At 38.3% G+C, this 20,277-nt stretch overlaps 1 protein-coding gene across 1 annotated transcript; it reads right to left on the bottom strand.

Moving 5' to 3' along the window:
* Positions 1-14,394: 14,394 nt before the first annotated feature.
* On the bottom strand, positions 14,395-17,414 carry LOC119885632 (blue-sensitive opsin-like). The gene is made up of 5 exons (XM_038695756.1): positions 17,036-17,414; positions 16,765-16,933; positions 16,518-16,683; positions 15,844-16,083; positions 14,395-14,573 (listed from the first exon to the last, which is right to left on the bottom strand). The coding sequence occupies exons 1-5, from the start codon at positions 17,412-17,414 to the stop codon at positions 14,472-14,474; spliced, it is 1,056 nt and encodes a 351-aa protein (XP_038551684.1). The 3' UTR covers positions 14,395-14,471.
* Positions 17,415-20,277: the final 2,863 nt, after the last annotated feature.

The following is a 20,277-nucleotide window of genomic DNA, read 5'->3' as shown; positions in this document are numbered from 1 at the left end:
AATAAAATCACTGCTGCTGCTCAGGGTCACTACTCGTCCAGAGCTGCTCTTTGCTACCTGAGTGTCTATGCAGAGCTGCCGAAACCAATAGTCCAGGGTGTGTCAATCTGTTTTTTTTTTTCAAACTTGGTGTGGTCATGTGGACATTGAGAATGACAGCTTCAGTACTGCGTTTATCTCTCTGTTAGATTCCATTGGCTTCTCTCAGAGTGTTCATGAACCGACTCACTGTTTTAACCACACCCTTGACCTTGTTCTGGTATATGGTATTGAAATTGAACATTTAATAGTGTTCCCACAGAATCCCTCTTTATCTGACCACTGTTTGATGACTTTTGAGTTTGTATTGCTGAACTACACACCATTGGGCAAAATTTTTTATACAAGATGTCTGTCTGATAGTGCTGTAGCTAAATTTAAGGATGCGATTCCATCAGCTCTAAATTCATTATCAAGTCACAAAGTAACGGAGGACTCCTATGCTAATTCCATATTAAAACAAAGAGGGTTAGCTCCATGGTATAATACTGAAACTCGCAAATTAAAGCAAATATCGCGGAAACTTGTGAGGAATTGGCGTTTCACCAAACTGGAAAATTCTTGTTTAATCTGGCAAGATAGTCTTAAAACGTATAGGAAGGCCTTCCGTAATGCCAGAGCAGCGTACTACTCGTCATTAATAGAGGAAAATAGGAACAACCCCAGGTTTCTTTTCAGCACTGTAGTCAGGCTGACAGAGAGTCACAGCTCTATTGAGCCAAGTACTCCCATAGCTCTCAGTAGTTATGACTTCATGAGCTTCTTTAACTATAATATTCTAACTATTAGAAACAAAATTCACCAAGACCTGCCCTCGACTGGCACCAACTTATCTCTAAACTCTTAGAGACCTTAGAAACAGCTGTAGAACCAGATATATGTTTAGACTGCTTTGCTTCCCTCAATCTTTACCAACTAACTTCAATAATTTCTTCATCTAAACCATCAACCTGCCTCTTAGACCCCATCCCGACTAGGCTGCATAAAGAAGTTTTACCCCTAGTTAGCACTTCTATACTAGATATGATCTATCTATCTATCTTTATGGTTATGTACCACAGTACTTTAAAGTAGCTGTAATTAAACCTCTTCTGAAAAAGCCCAAACTTGATCCGGATGTTTTAGCCAACTATAGACCTATATCTAACCTTCCACTTCTCTCTAAGATCCTGGAGAAAGCAGTTGCTAAACAGCTGTGTGACTTTCTACAGAGCAATAGTTTATTTGAGGATTTTCAGTCAGGATTTAGAGTCATCATAGCACAGAGACAGCACTGGTGAAAATTACTAATGACCTCCTTATTGCATCAGACAAAGGACTTGTCTCTGTACTGGTTTTACTAGATCTTAGTGCTGCATTTGATACCATTGACCATCAGATCCTATTACAGAGACTGGAACATTTCATTGGCATTAAAGGAACCGCTCTAAGCTGGTTTAAGTCCTATTTATCAGATCGATTTCAGTTTGTACATGTTAACGATGAGTCCTCCATGCACGCCAAAGTTAGTCATGGAGTTCCACAAGGATCTGTCCTCAGACCAATCCTCTTCACTTTATATATGCTTCCTTTAGGCAATATTATCAGGAAATATTCCATAAACTTTCATTGTTATGCAGATGATACTCAGTTATATCTATCGATCAAGCCAGATGAAACTAATCAGTTAGCTAAACTTCAAATGTGCCTTCAGGATGTTAAAACCTGGATGACCTGTAATTTTCTAATGTTAAACTCAGATAAAACTGAAGTTATTGTTCTGGGGCCTAAGCACCTCCGTGACGCATTATCTACAAATATAGTTTCCCTTGATGGCATCGCTGTGGCCTCCAGCACCACTGTGAGGAATCTTGGAGTTATCTTTGATCAGGACATGTCGTTTAAGTCTCACATTAAGCAAGTTTCAAGGACCGCCTTTTTTCACCTACGTAATATTGAGAAAATTAGGAACATCCTGTCTAAAAATGATGCAGAAAAACTAGTCCATGCATTTGTTACTTCTAGGCTGGATTACTGCAATTCCTTATTATCAGGCTGCTCCAAAAAGTCCGTTAAGACTCTTCAGCTGATCCAGAATGCTGCAGCTCGTGTTCTGACAGGAACCAGGAAAAGAGATCATATTTCTCCTGTCTTAGCTTCTTTGCATTGGCTTCCAGTAAAATCCAGAATAGAATTTAAAATCATTCTTCTTACCTACAAAGCTCTTAATGGTCAGGCACCATTTTATCTTAAAGAGCTCATAGTACCTTACTACCCCACCAGAGCACTGCGCTCCCAGAATGCAGGGTTACTTGTGGTTCCTAGAGTCTCCAAAAGTAGTCTAGGAGCCAGAGCGTTCAGCTATCAAGCTCCTCTCCTGTGGAACCAGGTTCCATTTTGGGTTCAGGAGGCAGACACCATCTTCACATTTAAGAGTAGGCTCAAGACTTTCCTCTTTGATAAAGCTTATAGTTAGGGCTGGCTCAGGTGAGTCCTGAACCATCCCTTAGTTAGGCCGCTATAGGCCTAGACTGCATAGTCCTATTGTTATTATTCTTATAATTAACATTACGATTATTATCATAAGCATTACTCTATATATCTGTACCATTTTTCATTTAGTCTATATCAACATCACCTTTACTGTCTGTACATCTGTGTGTATATTGTGTAGGCTGCCTCCCTCCCCTCTCTCTCTCCTTCCATCCCTCACTCTCTTTCTTTCTGTTCCTCTTTTCCCCTCTCTGTCTCTCTCTCTCTCTCTCTCTCTCTTTCTCTCTCCCTCCCCTTCACCCCCAACCGGTCGAGGCAGATGGCCGCCCACCCTGAGCCATGGTTCTGCTCGAGGTTTCTGCCTCTAAAAAGGAAATTTTTCCTTGCCTCTGTCGCCTAGTGCTTGCTCTTGCTGGAAATTGTTGGGCTTCTGTAAATAACATCATAGAGTACGGTCTAGACCTGCTCTTTTATGAAAAGCGCTGTGAGATAACTGTTGTCGTGATTTGGCGCTATATAAATAAAATTGAATTGAACTGAATTGAATAGAGATAATTATTCATTGATCCTTTGTGTCTGAAGCTGAGGGAGACATGATACTGTGTAACATTTAAATGTAAGGGCAAAAATGCACTTTTCAAAGAAACAGTGCATAAAAGTGGTAACTTTAACAAGATTTTGAATCTGACATACAGGTTTACTGTTTAGAAAAAAAATATGTGAACTTTCTTGATACCGGCGTATCAGTAAAGTGAGTTTTCCACCAAATTCACTGCCATGGGCAGAGAATTTAGCAGGGACATCTCCCTACTAATACCACTTAATTGTCCCTAGAAATAATATTCATCCAGATATATTATTCTTCAATACATGTTCATTGGTAAATTATTGTCCCATTCACTCCAACTCAAGATGTTTGTTCACAAACCAATGGGTGACATCACAGTGGCTGCGTCCACTTCTTTTGCACAGTCTATAGTTTGACCTAACATTAGTAGCTCTGACCGTCTTTTTGTAGATGCTGGGGAAGTCTGGGAGTGGGAGTGGCCTTGGAAGTTAGAGAAATTCTGGTTATTTCGAGCAAAAAGCAATACCACAGCCCTTTTTCTGTTTTCTCTTACTTAGTGCCTGGGACTGTCCAATAAAGGCAAATTGCCAAAATGTTATGTTGTAAAAAATGGAGAAAAAAAACACAACATACACCATTTCACACATATAATCTGGTATTTTTGAAACAGAAATAGATTATGCTTACCTCACGTCACCACACAACCTGAATGTAATATGATCATGTGGAAATTTGCAAGTTCATTATTTTAGGTTGTTTGCCAATTTTACTGAGCATGCATTACTTGTTTTTTCTACACACCTATCCACTATATGTTCTTCTACAGTATAAATTGTATGAACAGTTAAATGAGTGTGTCTTTGACTATTCAACTGAGGCACTGAAAATCAGTCATGTGCAATGGATCCTAGTACTGTACATAAATGACCTTACTCTAATGCAATTCAAAAATCTCTTCATCTGCATAGTAGTGTGTAGAGAAGTATTTGAGGCAGCCCTGATTGAGGGTCTATTATCTATTGCCATACACATTCATTATAATGTTGTTCAAAACAGAAATTCCCTGCATTGCCTGGGCAAGAGCCTCTGTACCAGGCAACCATAACATTGATAAAACTGACACTATATGAATTTATCTCACTTAAAGCATTGAAAGGTAACAGCTGTTGTAACAGTGTCTCTATTCTTGGTGTTGAACCTTTAATCACAGCCTAGTTGATTCCATGAAATGCAGGTGAAGATTTCTCATGCCCCAGCTAACCAAAGTAGATTATACGGACAACGTAGGTTCTTCCACTAAACAGATTAACACACTAGGCCTAACTACTTCTGACATGTTCATTCCTTAACACTTTAATCTCTCCGGAACAACAGTTTACTTCAGGTGAAAGCAGAGGTTAGCAAAAAGCTGCTATAGTGGTTTATTTAATCAGTTGATTCTGTGTCCACTTCTTGCAAAGGTATAGCTGGCAGATTTGATAAAAACCTTCATGTGGGACAAGGACTGCACATCAAGAAGGACAAGGACTGATCCAGAAACTAAAGACATCTGTAAACTTCTATTTTCCTTTATTTACAAATATATCTCTATTCATGTTAGTAGCTAACTTTACTGAATGTTAGGTTACCAATGTTTCTGAAGTAGGTTAATATTGCTTTAAACAGCTTAAATGCTATATATTTTTTAATGTAAAGTTAACTAATGTCTTGCTTTCAGTATGTTAATGTAAATTGCTGGTTAATGTTTTTTTCTTTTACTCTTTACTCCTGCTTCCATAGGATGCTATGATGTTTCGAGAGTAGATCTGGAATTCCGCTAGTTCTGAACTATTCGTGTTTGGTAAAAGTTCACTACTAGCAGAACTCAGATTTGCTTCCGACTACCGACAGGAAAGAAAGGGGACCACTGGTTTATAGACTCGCTGTCTGAATAGCAGGTGTTCTACATGTGTAGTGAGAGTTACTCCACATTAATAATTACACTGGCGTGAACTGAACAGAGTCCCCTTTTGCTACTCATATGGTCTCGTGTTCACTTCACATCAGGTAATAATCCCATTCTCAGATTTGTGTGCATATGTTGTTGAGGGATGTTTAAATGACTAAAATATTCTTGTTTTCCATTTGCTTTTCCCTGCAGCACAGATAACTCTTAATGACCTATGGTCAGTGGTATTTGTAAGTATTGATTTGGCTGAATGATTTTCATCTTTTCTCAGCAACATGCAAGGCAGACATGTAACCATGTTTAGTTTCAATAATATAATAATAATAATAATTTAAAAACATATAAAACTACAAATAGAAGCACAAAGCCCTCCATAATTGTTGTTTCAATATAGCTTTATGTTTGGATTTATTGTATGAATTGTATTTATGTGTGTAGGCCTATGCCCTTTCAGTGATGAACATACAGGCAACAGTTGGTGACAGTACTGAGGAAGATCTTTCTGAACCTATTTTTTCTGTGAGAGGTTTTAAATAGGCCTATCTTAGATAAGAGTTTTCACAAAGTGAAATGTAAACAGTATTATTCAGATTGAGATCATGACTTTCCCCCTTATTTTGCAGATGATTCACATACACTTTAATCTATGTCAACAAATGGACTTGTGTGAGTGCCCACACAGAGGTCAATGGGTAATCCCATTCAGTGAACCCTCTTTAGCTTATTGTCTTAAATGGTGACACTTTATTTTATGATACACTAATAAGATTTAACAAGTCAGACTTACATTCGACAAAGTTACAAATGTTCTTAGACAGACAAACACTGTTATACCCTTATTTGATACTATACACAGAGACCTAAATTATGCTGCAATTAGAAACCACATGTAATGTAAATTTACTATTTACTACTACTACTAACACTATTATACCAAATTACACTGTAATTAGAAAAATAGGAGATCCTAATACACAATTAGACATCATTTTACAAGTGGTCATGGTCTAATTAGAAAATTAAATACAAATTCCTATCAGATTCTAAATATGCTACAATTAGACATACCTTACTACACAATTATGCTATAATTAGACAACACAGGCTGTAATTAGACAAATGTGATGCCATATCAGGCATAATAGTCAGACAAAACACTTAGCTCAGAGGACAATACATTTATTAGGCCTTATTTAACATTGTGCTGTCTGTCTAAAGGGTCATTTGTTGCTCATTAGAAGAAAACTGTCAAACCATTAATCAGGTCACATTGGTCACTGATTGACCCTCGCAGCCTGGAAGTTCTCTGGAGGTCCGTGGAGTTTATAGGTAGTAATATACAGTCTATATGCTTAGTGCTGTACCCTCATACCAATTAAGACATCAGACCATTTAATGCTATGTCCATCCCCAGTAACAATCTGGAAGCTGCCAGGACATTACATCTTTATTTCCCACTTTCAGACCCTTTGAGACTTGGGTATTGAGAAACATTACAACAGAACGGCACCGTAAACTAAAGCGAAATCCATCTTTATTCCCACTTTATTAATAAGGGGTGATTTGCAACACATTACAAAAAAACTGTGCCATCAAATCACATGACATAATAAACCTGTGGATTTTCATGTGAGGTATGTGGGTGATGGGAGCCTACCACAAAGGTGAGATAGCAGCTGCTTTGCACTGCAGATGCTGAGCGGCCAGTCTCTGCGGAAGGCAAAGATGGACCAGTCCCTGTAGAAGGTTTAACAAAAAACCATGCGCTAAGTAATGTTTTCTATTTGAACAGTAGTTGTACATAGTACCTCTCTCACACATATACCAGCTGGCAGGCTAAGTTAATGTAAACTTACTGTCTTTGTCAAACTAACATTGATGCTCCGTTTAACCTTGATAACAGCTGCAATAAACATTTGTTTTTGAAAAGTTATTAATTTGACTTATTTGTTTAATATGTTCAACTTTAGCTACACTGAGCTGTATTTGCCTACCTTCTGCTTCTGCTTCACCATCGCTTAATTGCATACCCAAATGCAATCTTCTTATTGAACTGGAGTCCTCATTTCTATGAGCCCGATATGGCAAGCCGTTTATTTAGCTAGACTGGATATTCATTACTGATATCTGCAACATCATTTTGAGTAGTCAAAGCTCTAATTCGAGATATCTGTCAAAGCTTAAATTTTTGATGTCTGTAGGACTATTTACATTTTTACAGTTACATTTACAGTTCAGTTGCAGATATCCGCAATGTGAATTGCAGATATCGGCAACTGATCATTAACTAGTTGTAATTTTGTAATGTTTCAGATTTTTATAATTGAAGTCTGCCTAATCATAATTTCACTTTTATTAATGTACATTGTCCTTCTGAGGCATCTTAAATTAAGTTTTAACTGGTCAGATTTACATTATAGATATCTCAAACTGTAGATATCTTTAACGTTCATTTTGCGTAGTCAAAATGTAATTACAGATATCTTGAATTAGAATTTTGACTAGGAATATTACTACATTGCAGACATATGTAGTTATGTAATGTTATTTCCGGATAGTCAAACTTAGCTAATTAATGTTAAAACAGCTTGCCATAGCCAGTGGGGGTCGAACACATTCAACTCCCTCCTGAGGCCCCTTTAATTATAATTTCAGTCTTTATGCTAATGCTATAATTCCCTGTGTATTTGTAGAATATTGTGTTGTAAATAAAGTTTTTCTTTAAATCACGGGCTTCTCTCATGTCCACACATGTGGTATAAATTAGGCAGGAATAAGTATGCCTAGGACCATACAGAAAGGTTTTTTGTTTTTTTCCCCTCCATTTATTTTGCATAATACAAAACCAACAATTCTAGCCCCTTAGGACAAAAACATAGTCCATAGTACATAAAAAATAAGGTGCAAGTTACAAGTGCACTACACAAACAGCTAGAAAATAGGAAAGGAATAAACAAATGATCAAAACATTACTGGAAAGGAAAAAATTAAAAGTAAAAAATAAGTTTCCATTTTAACCTCTGGTTGGGGTCCAATTAAATGACAAAACTAACAAAAGTGTATAAAGTAATATAGCCTTCTTGGAATTAACTATCTTCATTGAATTGCAGCCGGAAGTTATTGTGGTCCCCTGACTCCAGGGACTAAAGTTGACCTTAATATGCCCATAGGTGGCGCTGTTATTGCACATCAAAGACCCAAATCCCATTGACGTACATTCATTTTATATCTCCATAACCACAAGTCCGATTGATACCAACTTTGTGTCATATGTTCCCCATGGGCCTCTGATGACACCTGACAAATTTGGTACAATTCGGCTAATAGGTGGCGCTCTAATCGAAGCTCAAATACCGTGGGAAAATCCTATTCATTTGAAAGGCATTTTGAGCCAAAAGACATTTTGCCTCATAACTACTGCACAGTAGGCTATATCGCACATTTATAAACCTTATGTCTACGTGTTTGGGGGATGCTGCCAAATCGTATGGGATAGGATACACGTCCATGCCATTATGGGTTTTTTTGCTACATCGCCACAACTGAAAAACCTATTTTAATGAACTCCTCTAAAACCGCAAATCCAATCGGCACCAAACTTGCCATGGACATTCTCTGGATGAAGCTGATAAAAGTTAGCGCTCCCCAGAGTGATACGCGAAACACTGTTGAATTATAACATTTCATGCAATTCTGACAATAGGTGGCACGGTTTTAGGTTTTGACCTATCCTGTTACATATATTGCAAGTTAGTATATCCTTGGTCTTTAAATTATGCTATAGCTGGTCACTAATTGTGTAGGATATGTGTTGCTCATATGCATATCATATTCAGATCTTAATGAATACATGATTAATTTTTGTTACATCTTGCAATGCCTTACTAATGTACGATAAAATAATTTAGTTAAATTATTTATGGTTGCATTGTCAGCAAAAATGTGTGTGTGTTCTTCTGCCAAGTTAACTTCTGAACTCTGCTGGGTAAAGCTCTTAAGTCTGGTGAGTAAACTACTTGTGAACCACCAACAATGTACGCAAGAATATCTGACAGACTGGATTGAATCTGTGTCTGGGTGTGTGTTTCCATAAGAGTAGTGGCTCTCAAAATGGGATCCGGGGACCCCCAGGGGTTCTTGAGGGAGTTCCAAGGGGTCACCAGAAAAAAAAAGCAAAAGATTGTTTCTTTTCACTGTAATTCCATCCATACGTAACACAATGATAGAACGTATGACTATTTTGGTCATGGGTTTCATACGTTTTCTGTAATAAAACATCTAAAAGTCAAAATCCTACCAGATGGGCAATCCTGGGACAAAATCTTATCAAATGGGGGTCCATGGTCCAATCGGTCAGTTTATGGTTCCTTGACATAGTTTGAGAACTACTGCACAGAGGGTTCAAAAGTAATGAATATATGTATAAAAAATAAAATATAGTCATTGCTGTACGATCATAAAAAATGACACCCTTGACAGTGGTGGACAGTAACCAAGCACATTTACAAGTACTGTACTTGTTAGAGGTATTTGTACTTTACTTGAGAATTTTCTTTTCATGGCATTTCTACTTCTACTCCACTACATCTCAGCTTCATTTACTAGTTACTTTACAAAGGAAGATCTTTACACAAAAAACATATGAAGTGTTTAAAGTAAGTGGTTTGTTATAAATTAAACTACCCACAGTTTATACAAGTAAAGCTTGTATATTAGTTGACTGACAGAAATTTTATTGGCAACTATTTTGATAATCATTTAAGCCAGTTTTTCTGTAATAATATTTCATGGTCACAGCTTCACAAATGTGAAGATTTGCTCTTTTTCCTTTTAATTATTTTAATGTATTAATCATTTTAAGATTTAGATTGACAAAACAAACCTTGTGATGGTGTCGGGCTCTGTGCAATTGTGACAAAGGTTTTTACAACCGATTAATGGAGAAAATTATCGGCAGATTAATCCATTAAGAAAAATGTCTGATACAAAATATTTCAACCTCACCCAGTACAACAGTAAAATCTTGCTTTTATATTAATGCATGGGTAATAATAATCTCATGAAATAATATATAATATCACAGTCACAGTAGACATGTGCAGTGATTATACTTACATATTTTTACTTAACTAACATTTTCAATGCAGTACTTTTGCAGTGAGGTATTAGTACTTTTACTTAAAGAAAGGATCTAAATACTTCCTCCAGCACTGTCCCTTGATAGTAAACTCACATGCGTTCTGTTCAAGTACAGCACACATGGTTGAGTGCTTTTTGAGGTTTTAAAGTAGTCTATGGCGCCATCTGTAGGCTGAATGTTGGACTTGTTACACCACAGTGACATCTAATACTTTGTATTTAACTGTCGATCCATCTATTATTTATAACCTCTTATCTTTAGATAATGCAGAATAAAATGGTGGACAATAGCAACTTTGCCAGATGGACAGATGGGGTTCAAATGGGAGGGCGGAGTAGATGCACACTCTCCTAATGGAATTTTTATTTAACCATTTATTATTTTAGACAAATTGAGATAAGTTTAGATAAGGACTTGGTACAAGTTCCTGTTGCAGGTTAAAGTGTTTGCATTGTGCAGTATACTGATAGGAGAAAACAAAAAAATCTGTTGCTAAGGTAAATATATTTAAATGCACAATGGATCATTCTCTCTGGAGATACATACCATAACAATATATCTGGTGACGTAGTTATGAGAGTGATTTTGTTTGTCTATATAATCCAAAAAAACTCTATAATGCATATCAGGTTTGCTCTCTGAGACTGGAGCAAGGCTTAATATGTTTTGAAAGCCACCATTAGAGGGCACCATTGTCACTTGTCAGTCATAACTTCCAATGAAATGTGTTCTTTTTTTGGATGTCACTCTAAAACCATCAGTTCAGTCAAGTGAGTACAAAGTTTTCCTCCTGTCTGCAAATAGCTTAGAGTGAATACTTACAAGGAACCAACCTGTTTATTAAGGAGAATGTAGATATCAGGGTTGTAGACTGTGGAGGCTTTAGACAGACAGGAGGGGTAGATGCCAGTGTCAGGTCAAGAGGCTGCCCACGATGACAACCCACAAAGCAGCAGAGCAGGAAACCACCCAGGTCACCTCCCTCTCTGCATTCTGGGTGGAGACATACAAGTACATATATCAACCCAAACCCAGAAGAGACATATTGCCTACTGATTCATGAAAAGCAGCTGCGAGTAGCGGAAAACAATGGCAAAGAAAGGGATAGACAACCAGAAGAGGAAAATCGACTAATTATTAAACTTGGTCCACAGGAGCACCGCATGTCCACTGGAGAGATAGACAACAAATTACTAGTGCAGGTACCCCTCTGGTGGTTGTGTATATGTATATTTGGAATTAGGAAGAGCAGCTAAGTGATACTCGATATCCTTACAAGAGCTCTTAAAAGAGTGGAAAATATTTGTACTAAAAGTCACTTGCAGTGTTACAGAAGTTGTAGTTTCCTGAGAATGATTGGATTAATGTACTAACTATTAAAAATATAATAATACAACTGTAATGTGTTTGGTCTTCATACGTACTCCATCCAACCAGAGTTAAGACAAGTTCCCGGTGATGACAAGCCATCTCTCAAATGCTACCATGGCACGAGACCACAGGCTAATTATACCTGGAACAAGACAGAACAGAATGAAAGACTTATACTACATAAAAAGTATATAATACCATGACTGAACCACACAGCATTCATAATAGATTGTTCAGTCATGGGAAGAAGTGAGAGCGTGTTATTTTTTTCTGACAATAAAATCCCATCACAACACACATAAGGAGAACTCTTGTACATTTAAAATCTTGGGCTTTATGGTAATATTATGTGATATAAATCACTCCCTCTACAGTAGCATTGTATTTAACTACCCTTTTATTTAGTAGAACTTGCATTATTAACTCTTTAGCAACAAGAGTTACTGTAAATTGTTTCATTTTGCACCCCAGGCTGGATTATAGACGAGGCCAGTGGGGCCAGTGCCAGTCTGAGAGTTTTTATCTCCCACAACAGGAAAACCTGTGATGACCTTTAATGGGGTAGCACACAGTCTTATGCTAGCTATGCTGTGGAGCGCCATGTGCTACGTCTCCAAAACAGTCTTTTGATGTAACTATAACTATTTCCCACATCCATGTCCCAAGTATTACTGCATGCATATTTCTAAACATTAATCTCTTAAATAAAACATCTGAAAAATATGAATTTAGGAGCCTCGTCTTCTGATCAAAGTTTTCAGACAGCTTTCAAAATGGCCACCAGCAAGCAGGAACATATACCCATATCTCAGTATGCAATTGTCCAAAATGACACGAGGTGTGTAGTTATTAGCAAAGCAAAACAACCCCTGACACACCGGAGACAGCCTCACACAACATGCTGAAAACTCAGATAAACTCCCACTGCAAAAAGTCCTGGGAGGGCTATAATCTGTCAAACACAACTCTTATGAATGGACTCAAGTCATTTTGAGGCAGAAAAAACCCTTTCAGTCAAGAAGCAGAGGCTGCAATCATCCTCCTCTCTGGTGTCCTACACCTCTTCCTTCAGATTTTTCTGGATCCAATGTTCCAAAACTCAATGAACTGACTCTGGCCCTTTTATCCATCTTTTGAAGGTTCTGATTGGTGTTTTATCAATTATGACTCTTTGTGTTATGGTTACCACCTATATTAGCGTGCTAAATGAGCTCAAGCTGTGCTGACTTGAGTGAACAATAGTCAGTGCTTTCTCAATGACCACATGGTGTAGGCAATGAGAAAAACTGTTTGAAAAATGTTTTGATATTTTAGTTCAATAGCCTGGTTATGGTGTTTAAGCAATTGAGGAAAAACTGTATTACTAGTTTTTGTACTATTGTTTTGAATTTATCTCACCAGTGTGTAAAACTGTGTTGTAGTGTGTGTGTTTTTGAGGTGTGTTATGTCTGAGGGCAAAGTTTGATTTTTCCGCAAGATTGAATGGTTTTGAGTGGAGACCTTCATTTTGACTTGAAATGAAGTTTAGTGATGGTCTGAAAATAGGATGTTTGGGGAATTGGGTAAGAAATTGTGCATTTGTGTTTAGAGTTTTGAGAAAAAGAGGCATAATTATAAGAAATGTGTTTAAGCAATCAACAAAAAATGTAGTAATGTTGCTTGTGATTCTCCCCTTCAAAAACCTTTTCACATGATGAACATGGAAGAAATAACAAATGTAAACATTTGCATGTTTTTTATTCCTTAGTGTGCTGTACACACCAAACAAAAGATTATTCCGCCCCAGCGTCCTGTCTTTGGTCTGGGACAGGCCAGAGATTGTTGTTCTCCTCCACCTCTTTCTGCACCTCATCTTCCTCCTCCTTCTCCCACCCTTCCTTACTCCTCCTCCCTATACCTCCTCCACCTCCTCCTCCTCTGCCCTTCTCTTTTATTTTCAAGGATAGTGATAATGTTGCACAATAGGGTCTACAAAGTCTTCATGTGCTGGGTGTATTAGTTCTTTATGAGGCTGCATTCCTTTTGCAGGCATAGAGAGATGTAGATGTCTTCTCTGAATTTTTTATGAATTTTTTGCAGAGCCTTTTTGTCAGCTGCTGAGCTGTTATTACAACATGAATAAACCGTAAGTTACGACACTCTTAATTGTGCAATGGTAAAAAGACACCAGAAGCTGTTGTGACATGTTGATCCTTTCTGAGAGAGAAAAGTCACAGCTTTTTTTTTGGTATAATGTTATTGAAAGCTGTAATCCACAAACAATGTTGCTGTTCCAGCTGAAGCAGTGGAGGGTGGAGGGCAGTGGAAATGGCGCTTTGTCTGTTGATCTGTTGGATCTGTATGCATACAGGTGAGGGTCTAGAGTGAGAGGGAGAGCAGCCTTAATTTACTCGAAGGCCAGCCTTTCCAGGCACCTCATGATTAATTAGTTAATGCCACTAGCCAGTAATCATTAATGTAGTCTGCTTTAGAACTGGCACCATGGTGGATATCTTCAGGCTGGTGGGGACAGTGCACTTTGAAAGGGATTGGTTAATGATATTTGTAAATATTTAAGCTAGCTCTGCCGCACAGTCACTGAGAACCCGTCCTGCAACAACATCTGGGCCAGCTGCTTTTCCATACATTGATATTTCAGAGTGTTCCAAATATTAGTTAACAGTAAAATAAAATGATCTGCCTGTCACCACAGTGGGATTTTGAATTTCTCTATGAAGAATCTGTAAACATCGGTGAATGTGTTATTTTCCAGTGTCAACAACATACCGACACCATAAACATGTTTGTATTTTTTTTATTATTTTTCACTTTGCAGATTATTTATCATTTTCTTCTTGACAACATTGCATTTGTATATTTTCACATGATGAAACACTGGTACATATATTGTTATTTACAATTCACATCATTAGTGGCAAGTCTTGATGTTTAGTCTAAGCAGGCCCAACTTTGGAGACTTCAGTCACTGATTGTGTTGATGAGGATTCCTCCTCACCTCCACCCATCCCCAGCATCGTCATCATGCATGAACGGAACTGAATGGGAAAAAAAGATCATTGATGTAGTTAAAATTTACGCTGATTCTGCAGAGCAGTCAGTCATCAAAACAACAAAAACTCTCTGCAAAGTCTGGCATTTAGCTCCTTATTCTTACCCATTTATATTTATCATCATGCATGTAGAAAACTGAGAGAAAAATCTAAATGTAGCCACTATGTGTAGCCATATTAGCACCTAAATATCTAAATATACACATAGCAGCTTTGATTTACATCACAGTGCTGGAAAAGTGTATAAATAATGGTGTAACATGTCTTGTTATTATGATATCAAAATGTTGCAGTAGTGAGCAATACTCAAATTAATACAAGACACAATGGTCTCAAAGATTCTGCACATCAAGTCATTTTTTGAGTTAATGTATAAGCAAAGGAAAAAACATTATGATGATGTAACATAAAATGTTGCATTCACGCACCTCAGACTGAACTGTCGGCATAAGATAATAAAAGGTACTTTATTGCTACCGCACATGCTGTACATGCAGAATCTGATACACAGACACTGACATTGGCTGTGCATGAAATACGCAGGAAATGTACTGTATACTAGATAAGCAAGAATATAGAGTATTTGGCATAACCTCCCCAAATGGTTTGCATCTTTTCAGACTGTCCAGTGGCAGTTCTAGTACCACATTGTTGGATTGTTTTGTTTTCAATTTCCATATGCTTTTCAGTAAATTCACTTCTGAGAATGTTTAAGGTGAGAAATCAACTGTGTATATTTCGAATATTGGCATTTTTTTACAAAAAGTGCCTGATCTCTAGACGGCTGTCCCTCCAACTTGCTGCCTTAACCCCAGTTGGGCACCTCTGCGGACACCCTTTGGACCCACAGCCACTGCCGGCAAAGAGCCAGTTATCACCAGACAATCATTCAGCCGTCTTTGCCAACCCCAAGCCTGAACCCCAGCCAGCCAACTCCCAGTCAGATCTTTAGTCAACTCTGCTCCTGCTGTGCTCTCCAGGGTTTGGTCTGTCCTGCTCCCTTCCCTGACTCTCAGACGTTGACTATTGCTGAGGCTAGTCCTGCTCTCCAGCCACCTAGAACTATGGCTGGATCATTGTCGTTGCCAAGTGTTCCTTGCACCGACTGTGACAAACTATCTCAGCACATTTTCAGCCCCAAAATGCTGGTGTACCATATCAGTTTCTTTTAACAGTTGTCCCGCACACTTTTTTGTAACAAAGTAGAAAGTGCATACCTTGTCACATTAGTAATTCATTGCAACATTTAACTGACCTGTTTATTGAAGACGACATAGATAATTGGGTTGTAGACTGCAGAGGCCTTTGAGAAGCAGGAAGGTATGGTGGCCAGCCTCAGGTCAAAGTATTGGCCACGGTTATTCACAACCCAAAGAGCAAAGGAGGCATAAGGCAACCAGCACACCAAAAATCCCATCACCATGAGGACGACCATCCTGGTCACCTCCCTCTCTGCTTTCTGGGTGGAGACAGACTCAGCTTGGGCCTTGGCTGCCTGTTGAGGAAAAGAGGTGAGTTAAAGTCAAAGACTTATATTACTCTAGCAGCCAGTAGTGCAGTGACTACACGTGTGTACCTGTAGTATAACCTGATACATTCATTTAGTTTGCATTTTGATCTTAGAAATCTGAACCATGCCTGTCAGAGCCATGTCTTTATTAATGGCACATTAAGGATTGACTCAAATCAATTGAAATAATTTTTCTCACAGTCTTAAGCCATGTCAGTCGGATGGTATATTTGTACTGATAAACTCTGGCTTTGATTAGACAAAAAATGATGTGTGTTCAAAAATAAATGTTACTCAATCTGAAGATTACTTTTTTTGCGTCACATGTGGAAAATCTGTCTTTTCAGAACCTCTTCAGTAAACCATAGTAACAATATTTGAGCTTTGTGCTTGTGGGTTTTGTGATTTTTTTGCCTCACCATTTTCATTGTAATGAGCAGCTGGCTGTAGCAGAAGACAATGGTGGTGAAGGGAACAGCAAAGCAGAAGCCAAAAAGGAAGATCACGTAGGATTCATTGTTGTATTTGTTGTTTGTGGTGTACCAGTCAGGACCACAGGAGCACTGCAGGCCTTCTGGGATGTACCTGGAGAGATATTAAATAAACTGTACATGGCAGCTTTGCAGTATAACCAGTGCAAATGTAAGGGTGTGTGAGGATACTAACCTGCTCCATCCGAACAGTGGAGGAGCTGAGGCGATCAGTCCAAACACCCAGGTGAATGCGCAGCAGGCTAAAGCATGGTCAGGCTTGAAAATAAAGTTACCCATTGGCTTACATATGACAAGCCATCTTTCAAAAGCTATCACTGCAAGAGACCACAGGCCTACCATACCTGGAATGACAAAGACAGTCAATTAAAAACCCTGTCTCTTAATAGAAAGGCATGCTCAAATGGAACAAGTTTATTGATTTGAAACAGAAGCTTAAATCTTACCACCAAGTGTAGCCATGAAACCTTCAATCTTGCACGCTAGTGCTCCGAAGATAAAATATCTGCTTGAAAAGGAGCAGAAGGCCGTGAAGGAGCCCACACAGGACACGAGAAGGTTTGCCATGGCCAAGTTAACCAGGATGTAGTTGAGGTGGGACCGGAGCTTCTTGTATTGGACAGTGCATGCAATGGTGAGGGTGTTAATGCCAGTGCCAACCACAAATATGAAGAACATGAATCCTGCCATGGAGTAGAAGGTTGCCGAGTTCCCCAAGTGGTCCTGAGGAACCAGAAAAGGACTGAGCGACGTGATGTTGTTGGTTTCCAGATGAATGGGTATCCAGAAGTCCTCTGGCAGCTCCATGCCACGATTTGCCCTCATTTTATATGACTATTGATCACAATTGTTATATATAAGTTTTATGAGGCAAACATGAAGTCTACTGTGAAGTCTGCGTCCCTTAAGTTTCTGATGTCAATCTTTTGTGGAGGACTGACTTTTATAAAGCCCCCCAGGATGCCATTCATCCCCATTAAAAGGTTAATTGATTCTATAATTGATTGATTGAATTAGGTTTGCATTAATTGGTGTAAGCTGTTTAGCAATTTCTCCTTCTGTCTGTGCTTCCAAGGAGATTACAGACAGGATATTTAAAACATTGTGGCACACAGCTCTGACATTATAGATTGGGTGAATGGTTGAGGAACTTCAAAGTTTGGTTCTTTGTAGAAACGTTAACTATTGGTATCTGAATGAAGAAAAACATGCACACACACATAAGGATGCATGTACATGTATAAATGTGTCCACAGTGCACCTGTGTATATATGTGTGAGCACTTGTTTTGAAGATCAAAACATGGTTAAACAGGATAATCCTATTTTCTTAAGGAAGACTGCAGGAGGTCTTTGTCTGCTAATCTAATCTGTGGCATGTAGTAATCCACTCTGATGGTTTAAAAGCTTTATTCCCTTTTTTTATTTTGCCTTCTTTCCTGAGCTTAAAGGGTGCATAAGACGTTGCACACAGTGTGCTCTTGCATGTTGCAGTGAATATGCTCCTTACAACACATTATCAGTAAATTATCTGAAATATACAGTCAGAACCAGGGAATGTATTGTTTTGCAGTGTTAACAGACACCACATACAGGTCTGAAATTTTTTGTTTTGTTTCTTACTTGAAAACAGTGCGAACATTTGTTTACATGTCACAAATCAGAAGTGAAAGAGAAGTCAGCAGTCTGGATAATCTGTGTATTGTTCGTTCTTTCATTATTTCATCTCAAAACCAAATCAGAAAAACCAAGTAGTTTTTTTGTTTTAAAACCAAAATGGAAAACAAAAAAAACAGACATCTGTTTTGTTTTTCTGTTTTAACATAACTGAAAACAAAGGAGCTGCGTTTTGTTCTATCTTTGACCGGTGCTGTATCCCTACATCCCGTTCTCACTCCCCGACTCCTCAAATATGGCATGGTCAAGGCCTATATGGTCAAGGCTGATCTGAAGCAGCTGGTTACCTGAGCGATCTAAGAAAATACCCTAATATGTTTATCAAGGTTTTTTTTCTGTAGGGTACGGCCAGGGTGAACTACGGGGGAGCCTGGGGGAGCTTTACTCCTCTTAATAAGACATGAGCTCCCATGAAAACATGATTTGTGATATTTTGGGGGTCTCTAAAATATCAACAATATGCTATTTTTGCCATTCATTTCTATTTTTCTGTGACCTATAATCATGGATCATGCGTAAATCAGTAGCAGGCTTCATCCAGCCAGAGGGATCGCCCGCTCCCTCTCCGGTGGTAGACCTAATAGGAGTTGTGTTGCCAGTGGAACTGGCGCACTGGACACTCAGTGGTCGTTCCCTCTGGCTGGATGAAGTCTGACGCTGATAATCCATGTGCGGTGAAAACCACTAATAAAATTGAGTAGATATAACTGAAATTCTAAGTAAATATAGCTAGAAACAATACTATTAATCAACAAAACAAATATGCAACATTTATTTATAACATATATATAACATTATATTTACTCTTTATCTCCAGGAGTACAATCTGGTTACTTTACAAAAAGACAATATAAATTACAAACAAACATCATATGTAACAATGACCACACTATAAACAGTAAGCTCAACTCTGCATATTAGTAAGCTGTCACTCAAAAATGGGTAAAATGCACCAAGGTACAATTGGCCTTTGAATTAACTGAAAGTCCAGTGTGTAGAGATATTTGCAAAATATGGTAGAAATGGAATATGATATTCACAAGTATGTTTTCATTAGTGTATAATCACCTATAATGAGCCTTTTTATGTGTACAGACGGCAAGTCATGTTTCTACAGTAGTGCAGAACGGACAGACCAAAGACTGGCTCTAGGTTGGGCCAAGTGTGTAGGAGAAACTACGGTGGCAGTGAAACTTCAGAAAATGGGAAGACCCGCTCTAGAGTCATTGTTTGGTTTGGTCTGTTCAGGGCTACTGTAGTAACATGGTGGACGCTGCATGCAGTCTATAGGGAAAAAAAGACAATTTTAGGTACACCTTGACCAATCTACTGCTTTACTATAAAGTCTACTTTTATGATGCATTTAAGAGTTGTTGTTTTAGCATTGAGGTCATAGCTAGAGATGGTGTTGGAATGGACTATATTACATTCAGAGGTTTTTCTAATATTCTGCTCACCTGATGGATGTAAATAGGGAGGACAGAAAGAGAAGAGAAACACCTCTCACTATAATGTAGAACAATACAACATGCCTATTTACACATTTCTGAAAATTTGACAAAAACCTGAACATTGTAAACTTTGTAGAAATAAAAGTTTATGGCAGAGCTGTTGCTTAGAATTGCATAAGACTTGCATAAGTAATTGTCTTAACTGAACTCTGCATATGGCGGATATGCACCATGAACAGTGATTAACATTGATGTAAAGTTACACAACAGACAAGAATACCAGTCAAAAATTCAATGTTCTCTTATAAACATTAAGACAATCCACCAGGCAACATTATAAGACAATCTTGCCAGACAGTAGTCAGCAACTTCAGTACAAGGGGTCATTTTCAGTCACTGAATTTAGTCTGAAATGTTTCCAGGATCCAGCTCCAGAAGTACTTTTTGGAAGACCTCAAAACGGTAACTTTTGAGATTCTTGGGGTTTTCCAGATCCAAGGTATAGGTTAGTACCAACAACTAGCAGCAGTCTGAGGACAGTGATGCCCCCAATCACAATCC

Source organism: Micropterus salmoides, unplaced genomic scaffold, assembly GCF_014851395.1.
Source record: "Micropterus salmoides isolate LMB-PRFRI ecotype aquatic unplaced genomic scaffold, ASM1485139v1 Ms_hic_scaffold_4, whole genome shotgun sequence".
Taxonomy (NCBI): Eukaryota; Metazoa; Chordata; class Actinopteri; order Centrarchiformes; family Centrarchidae; genus Micropterus; species Micropterus salmoides.
This window is presented reverse-complemented; position numbering and strand designations above follow the sequence as displayed.